The following is a 25,091-nucleotide window of genomic DNA, read 5'->3' on the forward strand; positions in this document are numbered from 1 at the left end:
CCACTGACAGTCACAGGCAATAGCTGTGTTCTGAACCTCTGACTCCTCTGAGCTCTTGGGGTTCTGTCTTAGGATGTCATCTGGGGCTTCTGCTCCCTTCCCATCAGGGCCCCCTGGTGCCGTCCTTGACCATGACCCAGAAAGAGAAATGAACTGAGGACAGCAGTTCACAGACTGTCCACTCCAGGGCAACCAACGGGGATAAAACTCTGCCTACTGCCACAGATTCCTGTAAGGCCTCAAGGTCAAGACCGGCAGGTATGCACACCCTCCTCAGAGATACCATGCTCCAGGTGATGGAAAGTCCTGAACTCTCCAATGTCTGAGCTAGACAGACACTCAAGGTCCTCGTCCCCGACGTGGAAAAACTGAGGTACAGGGAGGGGAATGGACTTACGTGGCTAATTTTTATCTGTCTCATGTATAACCTTTGACCCTGTGGTAGAAAGAACAGTGAACCAGGAGCGATAACACAGGATTCTCACCCCAACTCTGCCTCTCTCTCTCTCCTGTGTGACATCAGGGAAGCCAGGCCAGCTCTTGGAGCCTCATTTTCCTCATGAATAAAATGAGATTTAAGTAAAACTCCTTGCTGCCTGCCTGCCAGGGTGTGTGAGGATCTGAAGGATAAGGACAGGGGTGGCACTTTGGAAGCTAAGCAACACAAGGGGTAAGGAATCCTAGAAGGGACTCCAGGAGGCACGTGCCCCGGGAAAGTGGGTACTGGGCATCATTTGGGTCCCTAGGAAATTACCTGGAAAAGGACTGCCTGGGGCTGCACCAAGTATTGTCTCATCAGCACGGGGCACCACTGCCATAGCATGGAGGAGAAAAGAAACACAGACACGTGAGAAGGAGGGCAGCACGAAGAAGGGCGGGGCGTGGGGATGAGGCTGCAGGGCTGGCTACCTCGGATGGCCACCTCTGCCCAAGAGGCTTCCCTGTCACCTGCTGAGCTCCTCCAGGCTCACTGCCCAGCCTCAGGTGGCCCTTGGGAGCTGGGCCAGCGCCAGGCCAACCACTCCCATCCTGAGGGACCAGGCACCTGCCCACCGACACACCTACCCAGCGGAGGACGCGAGCTGGAGACAGGGAGCCGTGTCCCGGGGCCTGGCCTGATGACTGAGCCTGAGGAGACAGAGGGGTCTGGATGCCTTGGGCAGCTGGGGTGGAGCCGGGGCCTGAGGGCAGCTGTCTCCCTTCCCTGGCCTCTGCTTCCCCAGCTGTCTGAGGACTTGCGTGTGATCTCCAAGTTCCCTGCCTCCGCGGATGGCTCTTCACCTAACCAGCCACATGACAAAGGAGGGATTTCCTCTTCAACAGATGAGCTCCAAGGCAAGAAAAGAGAGATGGAGCGGATCCTATAGGTTAGAGGAGACCTGAGACGCATCAGTCAGTCGCAATGTGGACCCTGACTCCCATAAATAGACTGTATAAAATACAACTGTAAAAAAAAATATTATGACATATTACGAAACTATCATAAATGCAAAAACAGATTGTATATTTGAGATATTTGAGGACCTTATCGATTGGCTAACGTTTTAGGTGTGATAACGGTATCACGATTATGCTTGTTAGGGTCTCATCTCTTGAAGAGTCATTCTAAAACATTCACAGATTAAGTGATACGATGTCCGGAGTCTGCTTCAAAACAAAGTTAACGAAGTTGGCTGCCGTTAACAGACTGTGGTCTATCTATGCCACGGGATACTACTCTACAGGAGAAAGGAACAAAGCACCAATGCGTGCTGCGATACAGGTGAGCCTAAAAGCACACTAAGTCAAAGATGCCAGGTATGGGGCGCCTGGGTGGCTCAGTCGGTCAAGCATCTGCCTTCAGCTCAGGTCATGATCCCGGGGTCCTGGGATCGAGCCCCACATCGGGCTCTATGCTCAGCAGGGAGCCTTCTTCTCCCTCTCCCTCTGACCCTCCCTCCTGCTCATGTTCTCTCTCTCTTTCTCTCAAATGAATAAATTTTTAAAATCTTAAAAAAAAAGAAAAGAAAAGAAAAGAAAAGAAAAGAAAAGAAAAAAGAAAGATGCCAGATATGGGTGGAGTGTCCAGAACTGGCAAATTTATCACACAGAAATCAGAGCAGGGGTGGCTGGAGCTGGAGGGGGAACTGGCTTTAACTCTAAATGCACATGAGGGACCTTCTTGGAGGGAAGGAACTGTTCTAAAACTGGGCTGTTGGTGTTGGTGGCACAGCTCCATAAAGTACTAAAAATCACTGACCTGTATACCTCAAATGAGTGAATTTTAGGATATAAAAATTAAAATTCAATTAAGCTGTTGAAAAATAAAGCAGAGTGTGAGGACAGTAGGGGTATCTATGAAACAGGACGAGCCGTGCGTCAAGAATCGTTGAATCTAGGGGCGGGATGCTTACAGGTTAACTAGACTATTTTGTCTACTTTTGAAATCCTCCATGATTAAAGTCAAAAATCCCAAAGAGCACATATTGAGTCACGATCCCACTTGCTGCACCCGTTAACTGTTCAGAAAAACACCTGCGGAATAATGAGAGCACCCCAGAGGAAGAGGCCAGCCAGGAATCTGCTGTCTTGAAGTCTGTTATCTCTCCATCTTCACGGACGCCAAGGTTCCAAACACAAGAAGCATAAAGCCTCCCATCTGCCCAGCCCTGTCCAGTTGGCAAAGTCCTTGGAAAGATGGGGCTCAGAGAGGGGAGCCCCGGTGTGCCAGCTCCAAGCTCAGTCCTGGCCCATTACCCCAGAAGCCGAGTTAGGATTTTCGAAGACTTCACTACCAGCCTGGAGGGGAAGCTTACACACTTCCGGTGGGACATCCTCCTCAGTAAAGTGCCCTGGCCCCAGGCCGAACTCTACTCCTCCAGCTAGGGAGAGAGCCCCGAAGCTGCGAGCAAAGAGGACAAAAGTTCCACACTTTCTAAACCTGGGTACACGAAAACTGTACCTGCAGAGCATACGTTCAAGACCAGTTCTGTCGCGGGGCACCTGGCTGGCTCAGTCGATGGAGTATGCAAATCTTGACCTCCAGGTTGTGGGTTCGAGTCCCGTGTTGGGTGTAGAGATTACTTAAAAATAAAATCTTTAGGGGCACCTGGGTGGCTCAGTCGGTTAAGTGTCCAACTCTTGATTTCAGCTCCGGTCATGATCTCAGGGTTGTAAGACTGAGCCCTGCATCGGGCTCTGTATTGGGTGTGGAGCCTGCCTAACATTCTCTCTCACCCTCTCCCTCTAACCCTCCCCCCGAAAAACAAACAAACAAATAAAATCTTAAAAAAAAAAAAAAGAAAAGAAAAGAAAGGAATAGTTCTGTCCTGATTACAGTGGATCAAATCAATTGGCAGGGAGCCTGGAGACCTGACACTGCCGTGGACTCCCATTCAACCTGGGGCAGGCCCCACCCCTCAGGCCTCAGTGACCCTACCTGTCAAATGAGGGAGGTGGACCAGAACCGTCAGGGCCCCTTTGGCTGTGAGGCCTCCCCTGGGGGGCTCTGCTCTGCACAGGTGTGGTCCTCACTGGGTTTCTCGCTGATGTGGTGAGGTCAGGCTTAGGCCACACTCTGTGGGTTAGTGAAGGCGTTGCCCCTTCTACCCAGGCCCCTGAATCCAGACGCCTGGCCACCATCAGGGGAGGAGTGTGGCTAAGGAAGCCTACCAGCCCCGAGGCCAGAAAGACAGGGTTCGAATCTGACAGGCCAAGGTCATGCCGTGTGGAACCAGGCCAGGCGCCTCACATTCTCGGCTGCTTCTCTCATGTGTAACATGGGGATATATGACCCTTGATATATGTCAAGTCCTAGAGGGCAGTCCTTTTTATTCTCATATTTTGGGCCCTCAGGGCCAGACGTGTAAACACTGGCCAACGCTGCAGAGGGTAACAGGACAGATCCTGTGGTGAGGGAACTGTTCTGGGTGTCAAGTCCGCCAACGCCAATCCCCCAACGTGATATAGTACTGCAGCTTTGCAGCATATCGTCACTGGGAGAAACTGGAAAAGGGTAGAGAGAATCCTTTTGTATTATTTTTTACAACTACATGTGAACCAATGATCTCAAGCCCAAAGTTTAATTTAAAAAGGAGGTTTTAGCATCCCATCCCCAATAAACCTAATAAAGACGAATCAAACTTTAAAAATGTTTGTTGAGACACCTGGGTGGCTCAGTAGGTTAGGCATCTGGCTCTTGATTTCTGCTCAGGTCATGGTCTCACGGTCCTGGGATCGAGCCCTGTGTGGGGTTCTGTGCTCAGCAGAGAGTCTGTTTGTCTCCCTTTCCCTCTGCCCCTCCTCCTGCTTCCACACACACTCTCTATCTATCAAATAAATAAATAAATCTTTAAAGATAAATAAAATTTTAAAATGGTTGCTGGGGGTGCCTGGTGTTTCAGTTGATTAAACATCTGACTCTTAACTAACTCTTGATTTTGGCTCTGGTCATGATCTCAGGGTTGTGGGACTGAAGCCCGCGTTGGCTCCAAGCTGGGCATGGAGCCTGCTTGGGATTCTCTCTCTCCCTCTCCCTCTGCCCCTCCCCTCCCCGCTTGCATGTGTGCTCTCTCTTTAAAAAAAATAAATAAAAGTTTGCTGTAAATGATGCTTGCAAAAGTACTCCCTAATCTACAGTGGTACTGTTAGTATTGACTGGCAAAGAACTGCCAAGGATTCTGAATGACCTTCTCCTTCCAGGAAGCCTTCCCAGATTTCCCCTCTTCTGTGTTCCTAGAACATCTAAGTAGTCATACCTCCACCACTACACTTACCACTTTGCATCATCTAATTGTTTAGTGTCCTCATCCCCCCACTGGAGTGTGAACTTCATGAGGATGGAGCTGTGTCTCCCTCGTCTTTGTGACAGCAGCTCCTGGCCCAGTGCCCAGCTCGGAACAGATGTGACATAAATGCCCGTGGAACCAAATGAATTGGGACAGGTACCATGACCTGACTCTGGCAACAGCACCAGAGGTGCTGCCCAGGGTCACTGAGAGGGTAAGTGAGATCAGGGTGCTTTTATTTATCAGAAAGTACTAGAGGCATGGATGAGACATGCTCTCTATTCATCTGGGTCTCCAGATCTGTGCCCATGCTTGGGCCACAATCAGTTGCAGTGGAATCAAATCAAGAGGTTTACAAAGTTTAACTCACTCATTACCCCCTATTCTGTTGCAGCCTGCCCCAGACACACTCCCAGGTGTGGAATAGCAGGGGAAGCCCCGGGGAGGTGACTGAAATTAGATATTGTAGTTTCTGTCCAAGAGAAACTTCCAGCAAGGACTAACCAGGAGGCTCCCTCTTTCCCCCCTGATCACTTAAAGAATTTTAGTGAGCCCCAAATCTCAGAGCCCAAAGGAGCTCAGGAGTTATGATGAAGGCTGATCTTTTATCTGAGGTTTGAACCCCACCAGTGATGGAGAACTCACTACTTTCTGAGGCAACCACTGCCTGGCCACTGAGCTCGGCTATGAAGTGCTAAATCTGTCCTCGCAGGCCTCCCTACATTGGTCTTGTGTGTGCCCTCGGTGGCCCCAGTTCCAACAAATGTCCTCAGGCCACAGGTGGCAAGGCTGTTCGCTCTGGACCTAATGCAGGGCCCCCATGTCCTCCACTCCTCGTTCTGGACATGTTTTCTCTGACGGGGGCATAAGAAGCTCGCCTCTGCTTTTCTTGTGACCTCATTGTCTGGCTGACTCATGCTGTTCTCAATCAACACAGAGCTCACCACAAGTTCATTAGCAATGCAAAGTGATTACGTATATGATTTTGTTTAAATGTTCAATTTCTCCCACCCCTACCGTGGTGCTTAAAAACTCTCCCAGGCTTCCTGTTGCCTCCAGGTACTGTTGACCTGAACCCTACAGGCCCTAATTCAAATTCCAACCTACTTCTCCAGCTTCCACTCCAATGTACCCTACTTCCAAAAACATCGTCCTCTACTCCAGCCACACCACACACACTAATCCCTGAAAGCCCACGTCAGTACCTTTGCTCATGCTGTCTTCCTATCCCCACCGCAGTCAAAATCCTGTCCTCTATGGTCCCGATCAAATGGCATCTGCTCCTGATGCTTTTCCTCAGTCTGTGGTTGAAACAGATCATTTCCTTCTCTGAATCCCCACGGCACTTTCCCTGCACTTCCTTTAGGACGTCTGTTCCATGCTACTTCACTCTAGTAATTTAGGACCGTGTCTGCTCCCCTTCTGAGATGGGGAGACACCTACAGGCAGCGTCCCTGCCTGGTCTGAAGCTGGATCTTACCAGTTGGCATGGGCAGGACCTATCCTGAGTGAAACTGAGCAAGGGAGGGAGAGAAGGGGCAAAGGAATCCAGGGCTCACCCTGAACCTTCAGAGTTCTGCTAGAAGAGGGGAAGAAAAGGCCCTGGGCTCACAGCATTCTGGCTCTTGTCTTCCCAAATGCAAGAAAGGAAATGACAAGGCTTGGAGCCCTAAGCTCCACTCCTGGAGGGTGAGAGCTGGGACCCAGGGGTCAAGGCCTCCGAAGTGGTAAGACGGTACAGTGTGTGTGGTGGTGGAGGAAGAGGACACCCTGTCCTGGGAGCCCCAGAGCCTGCTCAGGTTCTGCCTGTCTGTGTGATGAGCGCCTCCAGATCCTGACATGAAGAAGAGGAGAGAGAGTCCCCCAAACAAAGCCCCATCTCTAGGCAGCCAAACACTATGGGCTTCTCCTAGGTGGCCCATGGTGGGGCCTAGCTGTCCCATCCTGCCACAGGACCAGAAAGGGGGCCGGGCAGGGAGGCCCATCACCCCCGAAGGAATGCAGACCTATTGGCTAGCAAAGGCCCTGAATAGGGGCGTGCAAAGAGAACCCCCCCCCCCACCAATCCTAGATTAGCTGGTATGGGCGTGAAGGGGCCACCTCAAGATGCTCATAGCCCACTTTCTTTCGGATGGACTGCCCAGCTGAAGGAGGACAGAGGTCATCCCGGGGAGGTAAAGAAAGGAGACTTCCCCCTGTACTGCAAGATCAGTAGAGTCGGGGCAGGGAGGCGGATGCCCCTGCCCACCACCACCGCCTCCGCCGGGCTGCTGGGGAGCGGTGATGCGCATGCGTGCACGCGCACACCCGCTCCTCGGGCGGCAGGCCACCTCTCGCCCCATCTGCTCCCTCTCAGGCAGAACCTTCCAAAGAGCGATATTTTGCAAAGGCACACACACGCAGCTTTGGGAGGGAGTGCCCTCCTTGTCCCCGAGGTTTGCTAGGGCCAAACAGAAGCCACGCAAGAGAAGCACCAGAAAAAAAGAAAAAAAAAAGCTGAGAAGAACAGAACTCCGTGGTTTGCAAGTCTGAAGCCTCTATCAGCTCTCACCGAAACCCTCACACGCTTTTAATAACCCTCAGAATAACATGAACTCCCTGGATGCTGACTACACCAGGTGCTATTCCAGGCGTTAAAACACGGTCGTCTCCTTCATCCTGACAACCACCCCGTGGGTATTATCGTCCCCCCCTCCCCCAGCAGAAGATGAAAGTGAGGCACAAGGAGCCCAACTACTGTGTCCCAATCACCCCCCAGCAGTGCCACCCCAAGTCCAGGATCTCACAGCGCGACGCACCACCTCTCTGCCACTATCATCAACCCCATCCCGGGGCGGGTGAGAAAACCAAGGGTAGGGAAGGTGGGTGAGCTGTGGAGGGGGGTGTCAGACCCGGTTCTCTCTGACCTGTGTTCTTCACCACGATTCCACGTGCCTCACACAGAGGTGCAGGGGCCCAGGGAGAGAGATGGCAACTCTCAGAACAGGTGAGGCCCCACACGCTTCACAGCCCGTTCGGACACCTACTTGCTCCCGACCCTGCACCTGTCACAGGGCCATTCCCTCTCCCCGAGGGCCCTTTCCCCTTCTCTCTTCCTATCCTTGTCTATCCACCCCTGCAAGGCCTGGCTCAAGAATGACCTCCTGCGGACATGTTTCTAGATGGGTTCGGCCATAGACGCCATTAACTTTATTCTCTCTTCTCCCCACTTGGACTCAGAGGACGGCCATGCTCTGATGGATGTCAGAACGAGCAATTAATCTTAACATTAGTGAGAAACAAACAGGAACATGTGACATTGTTAGTCCCATTCAGGAAAAATCAGGCCTCGGACTGCTTGGTTCAAGCCCTGTGTTCCTTACCGAAGGTAACATTCTGGCTTTTAGAGACATCAGAAACGGAAGGAAGCAGACGCTAGGCTTAGGTTTTAGCTGTAAGCCCAAATTTAGTTAATGGAGATAGCAGGGGAAAAACTAGCACAGCGACAGCAGTGTTTCTGTTTATTTGCCTTTTTATCAGGGTTAACTTGACTTCAGAGCCTTTGCTTTTAATTATTGAAAATACGTTCACGTTTTGCAGTTACGTGTTAATTTCATGAATCTCGTACTTTGTACCTGGAAACAAAGCATAATAATAATTTCATGCGTGTTAATATCTATAATTTACTTAAATAAGCAAGCCCTTGGCCCTGAGACCAGACGTGTGAACAAACACTTCTGAGAGCCTGGTTTGAGTCTGATTTTTAACAATTCCTTTTTCTCTCTCATACACACATATACATTACATTTAGCCTCCTGGTTTTATTTCCTTCACCTCGCTCCCACAGATCAAACCTCAAATAATGTAACACTGCTGGCTAGAAACGGGCTTCACACAAACAAACAAAAGGTTTCAAGCCACATCTCCCGGTCCAACCATTTTCCACTTCCTCCACCTGCTCCAACAAAACAGCCTCTCTCTGCCCAACTGCCCTGGAAAGCCCTGAAATACCTCATTTTCATTTCTGGGAGAGGAAGAGGTCTGATCCCCAAATAAAAGAAAACTTCAGCCATGATAGGAAGCAGGGAAAACCCAGGCAGACTTCTTCTTGCCACCCGTGTCAAGCTCACAAAGGGAAAAAATCGTACCATCCGACATGGTTGGGAGAGTTTAATCCAAAGCTGTGCTAATTAATATCCCCGGCTTTCCAGAAGCCAGTGCCACATACAGCTGCGAGGGCAACAAGGCTGTTCTCCCTTCAATTTTATGGGAAGAACATTTTCATTACAAAGCCTCCTCCCAGACCCTCCTCTCTCAGCCAGATTAGCCTCGAGAAGGAAGCGGATGATCCATATATCAGAACTCCTTCTCTCCCCATTAATTTTATTATTTATATCCCATTTTAAAAGTTTATTGGTGCAACTCCCGGTGCACCTGGCCAGAGCCCTTCTGACAGAGTGGTTATCTTCACGCATCTCCTACTCAGGACCAGTGGATGCCCTGGTCACCAGAATGTGCCAACTTTTTGAAATTTACGCCGGAGAAAGAGCTGACTCCAGTGGCATTTCCTGTCTCCCCACTGCAACACACACACCATTGTTTAAAACAAATGGTGAAGGGTCTAAACTTACTCATTTGTGAACTATGTGTGGACTCGATGGCTTAGCCTGTGCTAGGGGTGGTCCCCAGAGTCCCCCCAAAACCCTGAGGGATACCCTACGCGCCCCCACCCAAATCAAGCATCCCCAGCTGTTCGAGCACAGTTGACCCATTTTGAACCCAAACCGCCAGACCGCGGGCAGGCCTGGCGAGGCCACGTGTCTTACCATTTTATTCTGAAACCCCACGTGCTCCAGGCTGTCTCTTTCCAGCCTCCTAAAGGGACCCCAAATCCAATCTGAATGTCTTGAATTTACCTGTTTGTCTTTTATACATATAAATAGCTGCATTTCCATTCTCTCTTTGTTTCTCATTTTCATTTGGTTCTAATATCTGCATGTAAATGTCGGAAAATAGCATCTGTAATTGGAGATTATGAAGTATGGCCAGCTCCTGACAGGCTGCTAAGGAAGATGGATTATCCTCATTTTTCTGTAAATTTTGTCAATTTTGGAATTCATAAGCTATCAACACTGATCAAAATGGGACTTCACAGCTGTGTCAAAAAAAAAAGAAAGAGCAAGAGCGAGAGGGAGCTCTCGAAGGCAGGCAGTCGTGTGCGGGGCCGGGCGGCAGGCGGCTGGTGGCGTGTTGGCGCGGCGCATTGCGTGCCCAGTGTCACCGGCGGCCGCCCTCCTCCCCTGTGCCCTCCCCTCCACGCTGGCGGCTCCCTCAGCGAGGGGCACCCTGGAACTCGGGGTGGGGCTGCCTGATCCCCTGGCTCAATCAAACAGCTAAATCACACAACTAGAAGGCCGCAAATCCTCCAAGGCACCCACTCAAATCCAAGGCTTAATTTATTGCTGGGCGCTGCCTTCCTTATTTATCCGGAGGAGTCGGCGGGCTCCCTGTGCGCGCACCTCCGAGATGTTCTACTCCTTCCTGACCATCACGGCCCACTTGAGGCAATTGTGTTGGTGTCTCTCTCTCAATTTTCCCATTACTGGGAGTAAGTACTGTTGGGACTCTGTAATAGCCCGACTGCAGCCCATATCAATAACAGATGAGGTTTAATCGCGCAACACAGAAATTATTTAGGCGCAGTAAGGACATTCAATGTCATTTGCATAATGGCATTTCTATCGCACGCACCTAACCCGTCTTGCATAAACAAGGCCTTGGGACCATAAATAATAATAAATCATGACGTCTGCACGCCTCTTGCGGTAATAGGAGCCACTCTTTGTGGAAATTATTTCAGCAGGAAATGGGCACTGTAATTTTAAAGACATGAGACGCTGTGAGGCACGGTAAATCACGCGGGCACACGATCCCCAGGAGCAGCCGGGGGACCTGTCCTGAGCCCCAGCGACATCCCCGGGACGATGGGAGGAGGCAGGCAGGCCTTGAGGGGGAAACACGTGGGGACTCTAGAACTGACGCCAGCACGTGCCACCATCCCAGTAAATGGCAAGAGAGCGGGATGCCCAGAAAGCCAGCCCAGGAAGAACTGCCTTTGGACCTGGAGGAGCCCAGAGACCTCAGGTCAGAAACAGTCTTTGTTCCAGGAGAACGGAAGCTCCCTGCGGGCAGCCAGTTTGGATCTTTGTCTGCTCTGTGCCCTCCTTCACCTCCACCACCGCCTGGCACCCTGTGGGTGCTTGGGAAAGACCCTAAAGAAGTGCAAAGAGAGGAGGAGAGAGTACCTGGGCCCAGGCAGTGAGCAGATGAGACGAGCACTGAAACCAGGGTAGAGGGAGACAGAGGGAGGCACCGGCCCCAAGGGAGTTAAGGCTGGAAGTGCCCAGAAGCACTGGTACCACTGATCTGGTGAATGAGGGAGTGGAAATGCCCGGTAAACTCTCAACCCTGTCGCGAGGCAGCCGTGGGAAGAGAAAGGCATAGATGGGGGGCTGGCAAGCGGAGCGGCGAAGCCTATGGGCTCAGGGGGCAGATACAGCTGACTTGGAATCCCAGCTCCGCCATCTCAGACCGCCTGCCTCACCCCTAGGTACCCCACCTCCTCTATGCAGAACCAGCCTGAGAACAGTACTTGGCCCACAGAGCTGTTCTGAGGAGGAAATGAGGTCGTGTGCGCAAAGCGACTAGTATGCAATCATACTTTGATGGCATCGTTTTTGGTGTGACTGCTATTCTTCAGGAAGCAACAGAAATGAGTCCAAGTACAACTCGGCCTCTTACTAGCTGTGTGATCTGGGACAAGCTACCCACTCCTCTGGGCCTCAGCCTCCTCTAGTCTGTCCAAGGAGAGCAGGGTTAAGATGGTCCCCACCCGCCTCCTGGAGCAGCCACAAGGCTCAAGTGGGGTCATGCTGTGAAGCTCATGGTTAGTGTAAAGGGCTGTCTGCATGGGAGGGACGAACATGGACAGAGAAAGAAGGGGAAGGAGAGTTCCCAACACCTGCCCGTTGTCCAGCCACCCTCAGCCCTGGGTTCAGGCTTTCCAGAAAAGTTCGTGTGTTCCAGGATACACACCAAAGCATCCATACTGTGGCCTCTGGGAGGGGAAAGAAGGGACTGAGATCAGAGTTGTTAGCTTAAGCCTTACCCGTAATGCATTAATTTGCTAGAAGAGAAGTACTACTTATGTCATGGGATTTTTAAAGCTGATGAAGTTTCAGGCGTGCCTGGGTGGCTCAGTCAGTTAAGTGTCTGCATTCAGCTCAGGTCATGATCCCCAGGGTCCTGGGATCGAGTCCCACAACCAGCTCCCTGCTCAGCGGGGAGCCTGCTTCTCCCTCTGCCCCTCCTCCTGCTCATGTTCTCTCTCTCTCTCTCTAAAAAAATAAATAAAACCTTTAAAAAAACCTGATGAAGCTTCATACACCTGTGCCTTGACACGTACTATTTCCTATGCCGGAATACCAAAAGCTAGGAAATGCTGATGAAAGCCACAAAGAGACTGTGATTTAACCACAACTCCATTTCTCTCCCAGAGGAACTTAGAGAAACAGCAATCACTTCTCCCCTGAGTCTGCCTTTCCAGCCCAGAAGCCTGCGCTGTTCCGGGGATAATGTAAATCACAGTCACCCACAACCTCTGGGCAGGGGAGTGGCTTTGGTGCCCACAACGCCACCATCAGCTCACACACCTACCTTACGCTCACCGAAGTGTGAAAACTGCTCAAATGCCAAATAAAGTCTGGAGTTTAGCTATTAGTATTGTACCAATGTTGGTTCCTTCATTTTTGGCAAATGAACCATGGTTACAGAAGATGTTAATGATAGGGGAAATTGGGTGAGAAGTGTACGGGAACCCTCTGTGCTACCTTTACAAGTTTTCTAAATTTAAAATTATTCCAAAATAAAAAGTATGTGTAAAAGAAGAAAAAGCCAGACCTTACTCATAATAAGAGAAAAGCAAATTAAAACCACAATGTATCCTTTTTCATCTATAAGATTAGCAATGATTCAAGAAGTTGATACTACACTACGTGGGCGGGCGGGGGAAACAGGTGTCACATCAGGGTTTCGATGAAACTCTTTGGTGAGCAGGGGTTCTATCTTTCAAAATTCATAGTGCCTATAGATGGATCCCGCCTTTCCACTTCTGGGAACGTATCCTGCAGCTATAGTCCCACATGTGCGAAAACAAATGTGGATAAGGATGCTCAATGCAGGCTTTTCCGAAAATGAGAAAGATAGGAAGCGACCCACAGGCCACCTGCTAAACCAACTGTGATATTCCATGCAGTGGAATACTACGTAGCTGTTAAAAAGAACGTAGCAGCCCTCTATCGATATGGAACAATTTCTAAGAAATATTTGTTCATGGAAAAGAACAAAAATGGAACAGTGCATACAAAATGCTACCATTTGTGTTCGAAAGGAAGGAATTATCTATATTGTAATACACATATATACATACATATACCTTACCCTCATTCAAGGATTGTATGTAAATCTCTGAAGGAGACAGAAGAAACTGGTAATAGTAGTTGCCTCCCAGGAGGGGAACTGGGTGGCGTCAAGAAAGGAGTGGGGGGCAGACTTATTTTTTACTGTCTACATTTGGTATTGTCTGAAATTTTTACCATTTGCCATGCACTATTGATTAACATTTTTAAAATAAAAAACCAGTGTTAGGAAAGTGGCCATGAGCATGTGCTGCCTGGACTTCAAGAGGGCCATGGCCGTGCCTGCGGGCCCCTGGGGACCTCATCTGTCTTGAGGGGTACCTTGCAGGTCTCTGCATCACCCAGCCTCTCCGGCACAAGTCTCTCTGGCATCGCGCTGAGCAGCGGGCAGTTGCATACATGAATTAATGTGCCCACCATGTATCTAGAACCCTGGCCCGCTCCTCAGCTCAGGGGAAGGCTGGAGGCTCTCCTACATCAGGCCCATGGCTCCAGACAGCCTCTAAGCTGGAAGGGATTTAGGGTGTCCCCATTCACCAATTGTCAGGAAGTTGAGGCCAAGTGAGCACAAAAGCTGTGCTCTAGGACGTGGGCCCAAATCAGGGTGAGGGTCTCAGGAAAAGTGACACTTGCTGTTGGGAAGGAGAAAAGAGACGGGCTCTGTTTCTCTGGCTCTCAATTGCTTCACTGGCAAAATGGGAGTAAGAGCTTCTGTCTGTCCTTAACATCCCAGAAGTATTAATAGGGACCAAATAAGGTCACAGATATGAAAGGCATCAGAGAACGTCCCAGCACCTCGCGCAGAGGGAGCTCCACGGCGGATACATTTGGTACGTTTACACCCCTCCTTGCTGCAAATGCTGTGCTTAGCTGCCAATCCACCTTTTGTGCTGAGCTCTGTTCCAACTCAATCTGGGAGGTGCTGTCATTAGTACTTCTCCTTTCTGCCAACACAGAAGTCGAGGCACAGAGAGAGGAAGCGAGTTTCCCACGGCCACACAATAAAACTGTAAGTGAGATCATGCGGCTGCAACTGCTGACGTTGGCGTGAGAGTGTTTAGCAGAGAAGCTTCCAGGGGTAGGACACGTTGACTTCTTTCCCACAGTACCTGAGCAGAGCAGCCCTGGGTGCCGTGAAAAGCTCCCTTCAGCACAGCTAACTCTACTCCAGGGAGGCAGCGGTTCCAAGTACCCTGGCCTCTCCCAGCCCCCCTCCTCTGCACCCAGCCCTCGGTTCCCCCCATCCAGGGCCTGTTCTGTCCTGAGACTTCCCCTCCTCCAGGGTGCCCCCCCATCTCGGCCAAACCTGTCTATTCTCCATCTCAGTCCCACCATCCCCCACCTCAACTGCTTCACGTTCTTCTTTTCCCCCTTCCCTGTGGGTCTCTGGTCTGTCTGGAGGATGACTGGGTACACCTCCCCAGGGACACTGCCTTGAGCTGAGTACAGTCCGAGGGTAAGCTCTGGCAGAGAGAGGGAAACCGGGGTCCCCAGGCTCTTCCCAGTGTCTGGCCGGCTGGCTCCTAGCATCCCACAGGCACTAGTTCCAATCCATTCCCCATCCCTTCCTATCCCTCGTTTCAGATGGTCACGCCTGACCTCCAGAACATGAGCCTGGAGTTTTACCACGCCAACGTTCCTTTCTAAAAACCAGAACTTCGGGGCGCCTGGGTGGCACAGCGGTTAAGCGTCTGCCTTCGGCTCAGGGCGTGATCCCGGCGTTGTGGGATCGAGCCCCACATCAGGCTCCTCCGCTATGAGCCTGCTTCTTCCTCTCCCACTCCCCCTGCTTGTGTTCCCTCTCTCGCTGGCTGTCTCTATCTCTGTCAAATAAATAAATAAAATCTTTAAAAAAATAAAAAATAAAAACCAGAACTTCACGGTGAGATACAGCTGACGTCACTCACTTACTTCAGCTCTACAGAAGACACTACCGAGGATTTGCGGATTAGTTCGACATTCACACACACACACAAAAGCCACCTCTTTGTGAGCTATTTAATACCCAAAGAGAAGGCCTAGGGATCTCTGTATGAGGACTCAGGGTAAAATAATACTGCCAGAGAATTTTCATAATGAAACCAGAAAGGATACATGAAAGACTTTGAGAAGAGTAAATGAGTCCCCAAACAACCGTTCCTATTAGCAATTGTTACACTAACTTTATTTATTCATTCACTCTTTCCTGGCTCATCACTTTCCAGAAAAGATATAGGGCAGCTCACAATGATGCAAAAAATACAAGGAGGCGAGGAGGGCAGAAAGGGAAGCAAGAGGAGAGCACGGAACCCGCCAACAGCGAACCCATAGGATGTGCTCGGCACCAGGCTCCGCCCCGCACGGGGACCCTCGCTGAAACCGCGCACAATCCTACAAAGTTAGAACTCACTACCCCCATTTTGTAGGTGAACAAACAAGGGCTCAGCAAGGCCAAGTAACCTGCCCAAGACTAACTGCACTGTTGGTAGACGATGGAGTTGGGACTGAACTCGGGCAGCGTGGCTCTAGAGCCCACACTCTCAGCCAAGATCGAGGCTAGCAGCTTAGGAACTTGCCATTGGAGGGACCACATCTGGACCCTTGCTGGCAGCTGGAAAGGAGAGAGCTGCTGTGATACCTCACAGAGCCCATGACACACAAACCGTCCATTGCTCGCAGGTTCTTCCACGGACTCGCAGACCAAGCGGTGGTTCTCCCTGAGCCCTCCCTAAAGACTGAGCTGAGAAACTGTGAATGCCCTCCAGACCCTGAGATGACGGCTGCAGGCTGTTTCTTAGGGTGTCCCTCATGAAGAGTCAGGCGTCACCCCAAAATGCGATGCAGCAAAGGTAACTCTAAGGGGACCACACGTGTGGTTTAGTGACCCAATTGAATGGTTTGATCCGGGAATAAGTTTAATAAACAGAAGACTCAAGGATTACTTGTTCTCCAAGCAATCCTCCCTAAATATTGCTTCTCTGAGCCAAACTAATAACAATGGAAAGCATTTTGATTCCTAACAAGTGGCAGGAAGGAAGCTACTCTGTGCCCACAGCTAAATACAGACCCAGCTGGTAACTGGGAGCGGCCCTGACACCTGCTTGTGAGAACTGAGGGCTTGGGCAGACGCCTGGGGCTGGAGCCACACAGAGATGAGCAGAGCAGAGACCCTGGGGCAGGAACAGGAGTCTCCTTAGGAAATCGCTTTGGACCCACTCCAACACACAGATATCTAGATGATGGGAGACCCACGAGTTCTCCTCCAGTTAGCACTGACACGGGTTAGGTCCCAGAAGACGCTGGGGGCAGGTGTAGCCACACTCCCATCTCTGTCATTAAAAAGCAAAGGAAATAAAACTCCCTTTGGACAGCTAGCTTTGATCAGTGCTGCTTCCCGTACCTTCTGAGATGAAATCTGTGCCAAGATAACCAAATCAAGTAACTTGTTAAAAGGGATTGCTATTTAGAAATCTTGTTCAAACACAGGAAACAGACCCTAAAAATAGTAACTTTTATTTTAGAAGACGTGGCGCACAGCCATTCTTTCTGGCAAATGGCATCAGCTGATCCCATTGTGCAGACCACTCCTCGAATGAGGTAGAGGAGCCTGTCCTCAAATCTCGGCACAAGTACTCACCAGCGGGATGGCCCTGGGAAACTTACTCAGCCATTTTGTTGCTCAGTTTCCCCATCTGCAAAATTAAGATCGTAAAAGTCCCCACCGCACAGGGCTGTAAAAGGGATGAAATGAGTTAACACCTGGTTAATGAGTTAATACCAGCGCTTAGCACAACATAAGTGCCCTGTTACTATAAAGCAGCATGGCTGTGGACTGGAGAAGATCCAACTTTGAGTTCTCTACACCCACACACACATGCAACACACACACCATCCCAAAAAAGCAGCAAAGTAACAGAAGAGTGCCAGAAACTCTGTGCTGCTCCATCACAAGGCTCCCAGGGGCCCCCGGCCATTCCCCGCCCCCCCCCAAGCTTCAGGACCCCTGTGCTGACAAGCAGCGCCCCTCTGAGCATTCCTCTATGCATCTCTGGGTGCAGAGATGGCCAGCTTGAGTTTTTAAATCAAGTAGCTGTTACTGGGAACCTGTCCAAGATCTGGAGAAATCCAAACAGTTGACCTCAGTTTGTATAGCTGAGAAAATAAACTTCTCCAGAACCAGCCAGAACCTGGGCCCACATTTGCCAGGTTAAAACCTCTAGAGATTGGGACCCCAAATCTGCCCCAGCATGGGATCTCATGGCCAGTCTTAGGACCCCCTTAAGACTTTCCTGCAGCTAAACTTCTCCAAGGCAATGAAGGGTTCGTCGTTCAAGGCTGTGTGTAAACATTTCCGAGTTCTTTTGCCTCCCAGCATAGGTGTGGATTTCTGACTCTCGAGTGATGGAAGAGAAAACTGGGTGCTAGCGACAGGTCACAGGCTCACCAGGCCCCTTTGTGGTACGAGTCTGTTTGAGGATACTAGGAATTCACTGATGAGCTGTGAGGCATCCCCAGGAGACCCTTGAGGCAACTTATCTACCAGTAGGCAAGTCCCCAACAACATCTGACAGCCCCATGACCCACTTTCTGCTTCCTAGCTCCTACCCTCCCAAACCACAAGGACTCGGTGATGAGTGAGCCAAGCCCAGAGCCAACACAGGAGGGAAATGCCTACCCATTCTAGAGAGGATTAGAAGCCTAGGTTAGTAGCCAGAGAACCTACAGCGCTGTTCCCAGAGCACAGAGAGCAAAGGGTTTCTCCAGTTGTATTCCACGTTATAATTTAACACCCAGATCTGTTGAGAACAATCTGTATAAATGGATACACCTATTCCTTGAAGAGTATCCCACAGGGAAGCAGTGCCCCTCTTCCTGGCAGCTCCAGATGCAGCCGCATCAGCCCCACCACCGACCCTCACGCTCACTCCAGCATCCAACGGTGACGAGCACTGAAGTTGAAAAGAGGGGACGAATCACACTGTCACCAAGCCTACCGCATGTGTCGTACCACATGCAGGGGCAAAAGTCAGGTCAGCATTTGAGCCTTCACTGTGTATCAACGATCGTGCCCTCAGCTTCCTCAGCTTCTAAAGGAGGAAAATAAACAGCAACCAGAAAGGGTTTGTTACAAGGATTAAATAAGTCAAAGTATTTAACTGGTAAACTCTCCAGGTATCATACCATCATAAGCTATACGATATTCCATTTCATTATATGGTATTGTGTGCGCTGCTGTGTGTGTGTGTGTGTGTGTGTGTGTGTGTGTGTGTGTGTGTTTAAACAGGCTTTCCAGAGTCATCAAGCCCACCTCCTCATGCGCCAGCCTCCTGAAACCACTGCCCCAGCCCCAGACTACACAAGCACAGGTCTCCCAGCTTTTGGTCTTCCTCTTGTCTACCTGGCGCCCTCTTACTCACACCCCTCCCCAGCCATTCCCTGTGCAGCTCTTCAGACTGCCCTGTGCGAGGCTCCTGCCTCATCTCTACCACTCAGGCACTCTCTGAGGATGTAAATAATGAGGGTAAATAACATGTGCCAAGAGCTGTCCAAGACCTCACGCACGAGTCCCCGTCTGCCCTCACCCCAACTCCGCGTAGAGCACACTAGCATCTCCATCTTCCTCTCGTGGATGGGGAAACGGAGGTTCAGTGGGGTTGGGCCACTTAGTCAGATCACACAGCCTGTACGTGCAGGCACTAGCTTCCAGAACCAAGCCAACTTCAGAGACCTCACTCTGAACCACCTTGCCATGTGGCCAATGCAGGTGACCAGCACGGTGCCACCTGAGTTCCCAGACAGGCTGAGCATGAAGGGGAGCGGCAGGCATCCCTGAGAGTGAGGTCCCAGCCCTTCCTCCCAGGAGGGACATTCACAAGCTCAGAAGCATTAAAGTCTGCGTTTGAATACCCCCTTCTCTCTTCAAGACAGATCTAGGAGACTGGAGAATTCCTGTCCTCTGTTGCACCAAAAGGGAAATATTAATTTGCTTGTTTGTAGGGGAAAATTCTTACAATACAACCCAGAATTAATAATTTATTACAAAGATTTCTTAGCTCCTCAGGCAGAAGTTCTAAAAGTGATACAAATTGTTATTTTGATTACTTTAATGGGATTTTCCCCTTAAAGCCTGAGCTCATTTGCTGGTGTAATTTGTAGCCAGGCAAACAGTAAAAACAGAGCCTAGGGAAGAGAAAGTTTCCAGCAACTCAGCAGGGCAAATGTCCCGCCACTGCAGGTCACATGGCACCTCTGGTGCCGCTCCCATCCATCCCACCTGACAAGTCCGACTTCTCTGCCTCTCCGGAGCAGAAGCCCCCCTGCCTCCTTTTGACCTCCCGCCTGCCCAGCCAGCCCCGATCCCCTTGCCGTCATAACCCCGTCTCTGCCCTGCCGAACCTCTGCTGTGCCAAATGTTCCTTGTCGATAATGATAAAAGCAGCAATAATAGAAGTAACGTTTATGGAGTGTCTGTTACGGGCTGGGCCTTTTGTTAACTTCTCTTCACGTCCATTTCATTTCATCTGTACAACCAAAATGACACAAGAACTGTTATTATTCCATTTGACATATGAGAAAACTGAGGTTAGAGCAGTGGTAAGGCCAAATTGGTGTAAATTAATAACTTTGCACACAAAGTAAGAAAAGTTTATGTCTGTTCTAGAAGAGATGATGCCCCATATACTCAAACCCCAGGAGAGAGAGTCCCACAGACTCTGGAGGTAAGCCTGCAATCACGTATTACCAGGATCTCCCAAGAGGCTCAAAAGTCAGGTAACAGGCTGCAAAGTCACAAAGAGCTGGTTTGGAAGCCTGTGCTCCTCACCGCAGCACTGTGCCGCCTCGAGCAGTCCTCCACACGTTGCTCCCTGACGCCCTCTGCAATGGGAAGCATGCCTTGCTCCGCTCCCCCCACCTTCTGGACAAGGTGGAGGTAGGACAGACCGATTCCATCCAGGCCACTGCTCCACCGCACCATCCAGCCACTTCATCTCCTCGGAACCCCTCACCATCTGCCCCAGACAGTCCCTCCATAGTGTTAATGAGCTGCCTACCTCCCTCCTGACAGATGCCCCCTTCCTGGGGACCTCCCCTGACATCTTCATCTGCTTTCAAGCTCACTGAGCACACCTCTTTGACTCCATTGATCTTAACCTCCATTCTCCTGCTTCAGCCCCATGGATGGCCATGGGTAGGATGTTATCCTGTCCTTTAGATCTGGTCCACCTGCCAGACCTCAAGCCTCTAAGCACCTTCTGAACACACTCTCATCCTGATGAGCCAACTCCCGCCAGGAAGGCCGAACAGTTACAACAGGTGGATAAAGTTGTCTGTCCTCTTGGTGGCCCGAAATGATAATAGCGTGGCCAATTCCCTTACTCCACCCCTAGAATTGTCTGTATTTCCCTAAAAAGCACTGACACTGAGCTGCATGATGTGATGGTCTTCAATAAATTCACCCTTCTGTTTCATAGCCAAGTTATCAGGAAAGAATCATCAAACCCATCTCTTCTCCAAAGCGGACGAGAGGAAAGGCAACAACATTGGTCACAGAATGCCGAAGCTCAGAGCTGGAAGGGACCCTAGTGGTCATCTCTTCCAAAGCCGCATCCAATGCTTGAAAACTTTCCTAGCCTTCCTCCTACGTGGCCGCACTGCCCATGCCAGACACTCCCAGCAACAGGGAACCCACAGCCCAATCCACATGTGGGCAGTTCTGTCTGGAAGGTTTCCTTTGTCTGATTTGAAAGCTGCCCATAACTTCCACCTAGGTCCTGGGCCTGCCCACTGGACCCACAAATACATCTGCTCTCCCTCCATAAGAACCCTTCTGAGATCAGACTACACTCTCGTGTATCCATTGAGTTTTCTCTTCTCCAGGCCAACCAGTTCCAGTTCCTCCACAAGTGCCTCCAGACAGGTCTCGGGGTGGGATGCGGGAGAGTGAATGTGGGGGGTAAGCTAAGTGGTGGTTTAAGGTATAGGCCCCGGACTCTGACTGCCTGGCTTTAAGATCTGGCTACAGATGTTTCCACCGATGGGTCTTTGGACAAGTTGTCCTCTCTCTTCTCAGTTCTCTCCTTTGTAAAATGGGAACAATTGTACACCACCTCCTTCGTAGAGCAGGGAGAGAGTAGGTAAGGAGCTACACAGAGTTCCGCACAGTCCCTGGCACATACTAAGGGCTTTATAAATGCTAGATCTTAGGTCTAGTCCCTTCCCCCACCCGGTCACCCCTCTGGTCATGTTCCAATTAGTTGCCATCCTTCCCAAGGTAAGGCACCCACCTGGAGTCCTACACCACAGGTGTGGTCTGACCAACACAAAAGAAAGCAGTCTGGATTCTGCTTTCGCTGGCAGCCACATGACAGAATTCACAGACAACGAAAACCCCTAGATCTTTCTCACCGGTGCTTCTGTTTATCTTCATGTCCTCTCACTTCAATTTTCTGAAATATCACTCATATAACTATGGAGTTATTATTTATGAAACCACAGATTCCTTCCTATCCCAGGCCTGTCCACTCCCTGCTATCACTGTAACTAGTCATCCACTGCTATTTTTAGAACATACATGTCTAGAAATTCTTCTTTCATTCTTCTTTCATTAGTCATTCGGCTCTCTAAGGAGACACAGATTAGGGGAGCAGCAGGTTTCTTTTTGTATGATTCTGTCCTGTTTGAATTTCTCGCAAACGTATGTGCTACCTCTTCTTTGCCTTATTGGAATTTGCTACTCTTTTTGTAACTGCTTGACGTGAATGCTTAGCTCGTTTTATCTTTTTAAAAACAAACTGCATTTAAAGCTATGCATTTCCCTCTAAGTACCACGTTAGCTTCACTGCACAAGTTTTGATATGCAACATTGTTATTTGGGGGGGGGTCGAGTTTTTTTGGTTGTTCAGTTCTAATATTTCATCATTTCTGTTAAGATTCCTTTTTTGACCCATGAAAGTTTTTTTTTAGAAAGTTGATTTTCTGGGGCGCCTGGGTGGCTCAGTTGTTAAGCGTCTGCCTTCGGCTCAGGGCGTGATCCCGGCGTTATGGGATCGAGCCCCGCATCAGGCTCCTCCACTGGGAGCCTGTTTCTTCCTCTCCTGCTCCCCCTGCTTGTGTTCCCTTTCTCGCTGGATGTCTCTCTGTCAAATAAATAAATAAAATCTTTTTTTAAAAAGTTGATTTTCTTTTTTTCAAACATACAGAAGATTGGAGGCTATGATTTGTTTGGACTATTAATTTTCAATGTTAGCACACTCTGATCAAAAAACATGGTCTATGATGCAAATTCTTGGTATTGTTGAGATTTGCTTTCACAACTAGCACAAAGTCAATCTCTGTAAGTGTTCCTTCCACATGTGTTTGAAAAGTACGTGTAGTCGTTAATTGTTGCCCTTTTCTATGTCTACTTGATCAAACATATTATGTTGTACAGAGCTTATAAATATGCAAACCAATTTTTCGTCAGCTTGACGTATCCATTAGGAAGAGGGGTATGTTAAAGTCCCTAAAATATATTATGGGATTTTTAAAAATCAGTTCTTTGACATTTTTTGCTTTAAAAATTTTGAGACTCTCTTGCTAAGGACATATAGTTTCAGGATTGCTGTATCTTCCTATGGATGCTCCTCGATCCTCTTTGTCTCTGCAGATCCTTTGGGCCTGAAAGTTCATTTCATCTGAAAGTGTTAACGCCCTATCACGTTTGATTTGGTTAGTATTTGCCTGGTCTGTGTTTTCCTATCTCCTTATTTGCAGTCTTTGAGTACTATTTTGTTTTAGGTTCATTCCTATAAGCAGCATATTTCTGGGTTTTGGTTATTTCTCATATCTTCTGTATTATCTGACAAATTCAATCTATTTGTATTTATTGAGACTAATCAAATGTTTGTATTTATTTTTATTATCTACCAATTTTGTATTTTTAATTTACCATGCTTTTTTCTTCTTTCTTCTTCTCTCCTGTCTTCTGTTGGATCCACTGAGTATTCTGCGTATCTCTTTTTGCCTCAGCTGATTTGGAACTTAAACATTCCGTTACCATGACTTGAGTGATTACCTTCATGTGCTCATCTCCATCGTTGACACAACCAAATCCAAAGCTTATCAATATATCTATCCTCCTCCTGAGTAATACAAGGATCTTAGAATTTTTAATTTGGATCAGCTCACTCCCAATATTACATATTATTATTGTACGTTTTTCTATTGGTTTTTAAACACACCAAAATTAGTCATTATTTCTACCATCAGTAATTTAGATTATCCTTTGTTTATCGAGGTGTTTGGTTACCATTGCTCCCTAAATCCCATCCCTTCCTTCTGTGTTTCATATTCTTCCTGTAGGCAACATATAGTTTGGTCTTGTGTGTTTTTTCCATCCACTCTGACAATCTCTGTCTTTTCATGGGTATATTTAGACCATTCACATATAAAGCAAGCATTGTTCTAGCTGGATTAATATTTACTATGTTTGTAATTGTTTCCTATTCGTTGAACTTGTTCTTTGTTTCATGCCCTTCCCTTTTTCTTCTTTCTCTGGGTTTAATTAAATATGTTCTAGGATTCCATTTTATCTGCTTCACACTATTGAAACGTACACTTCAATATGTTTAAGAGGGTAATTTCTACATTACATGTTTTTTACCACAATTAGGAAAAAAATTTAAAGTTAAAAAAGTTTTAGTTTTCCGCTTTATCTGTTGTTGTAACGACTTCCACGCTCTTCGTATGCGCGAGCTAAAACTGGAGGTCTCTCGCGGCCTTTTTCCTGAAGTACATCCTTCAGCAGTTCAGCAAGAGTCTGTGAGGGGTAAACCTTCCGTGTATTTGTCTGAAAGTGTCTATTTGCCTTCGCTGTTAAATGATCATTTATCTGAATGCAGATCAACTGTTATTATCTCTTAACACTTACAGATCTTCTATCTTCTGATTCCTACCGATGCTGAAAAGAAGTGTTGTGTCAATCTGAAAGTTATACTTTCTCTCTGGTTGCTTTTATAACTTTCTCTTTGGCGCTGATGTTCTTCAATTTCACGACTGCTTTGCCTAGACGTACGTTTATTTTTATTTAACTTGCTTGGAATTTAGTATGTTTCTTCAATCTACTGACACATGTCTTGTGAAAGTTCTATTCCATATACTCTTTCAAATATTGCTTCACCTCTATTTTTTCCTATTTATTTTTCCAGAGCAACTCTTAGATACATGTTGGACCTTCTCATGAAACTCTGCTTTATCTGTTACCCTCTCTTTCTTTCTTTCTTTTTTTTTTTCAAGACTTACTCATTTGACACAGAGAGCATGGGGAGGAGGGGCACAGGGAGAGGGGGAAAGAGAATCTCAAGCGGACTCTGCACTCAGCATGGAATCTGATATGGGGCTCGATCTCACAATCCTGAGATCATGACCTGAGCCAAAATCAAGAGTTAGATGCTTAGCCAACTGAGCCCCACCTAGGCGTTCCATGTAACCCTCTCTTCCCTACTTCCCAACTCCTTAGACTTCTATACTGCATTCCCAGCACTTTCCTCAGCTCTGTCCCCCAAATCTCTAATTTTGTACTCAGCTGGGTCTTATCTGGTATTTAATCCATGAATTCAAGTTTAAATTTTGATGACTAATAAAATTTTTATTTACAGAAAATGTCTTTGGTTCTTTTTCTAATCTGAGTATTCCTTTTTCATGGTGTCTTATCCTTTTGTAGTGTTTCCAGTCCCTTCTTCGTCTCTGTAGACATTTTATAGTTTCCTTCAGATTGTCTGTTATTTTAGGATCTTGCAGTACTAATTCTGGTTACATCTCCATTTCCTCCTCATTTCCTTGTGTGGTTTGCAACTTTTTAAATTGTGAGGTCATCTTCAGTGGTTATTGTTTCTTCTGCAGACACATTATA

The 25,091-nt window shown here is 48.6% G+C and overlaps 1 protein-coding gene across 2 annotated transcripts in view; it reads right to left on the bottom strand.

The window, feature by feature from the left end:
- Positions 1–25,091, bottom strand: part of PAX5 (paired box 5) — a 195,110-nt gene that overhangs the window by 86,387 nt on the left and 83,632 nt on the right. The window contains exon 7 of one of the 2 annotated variants that reach the window (XM_040631610.1): positions 755–811. The exons of the other annotated variant lie outside the window; for it this stretch is intronic. Within the exon in view, the coding sequence (XP_040487544.1) occupies positions 755–811 (57 nt within the window). The remainder of the gene's footprint in view (positions 1–754; positions 812–25,091) is intronic. 2 annotated transcript variants of the gene reach the window in all.

The sequence above is a fragment of the Ursus maritimus genome, unplaced genomic scaffold, assembly GCF_017311325.1.
Source record: "Ursus maritimus isolate PB19 unplaced genomic scaffold, ASM1731132v1 scaffold_17, whole genome shotgun sequence".
NCBI classification, from domain to species: domain Eukaryota; kingdom Metazoa; phylum Chordata; class Mammalia; order Carnivora; family Ursidae; genus Ursus; species Ursus maritimus.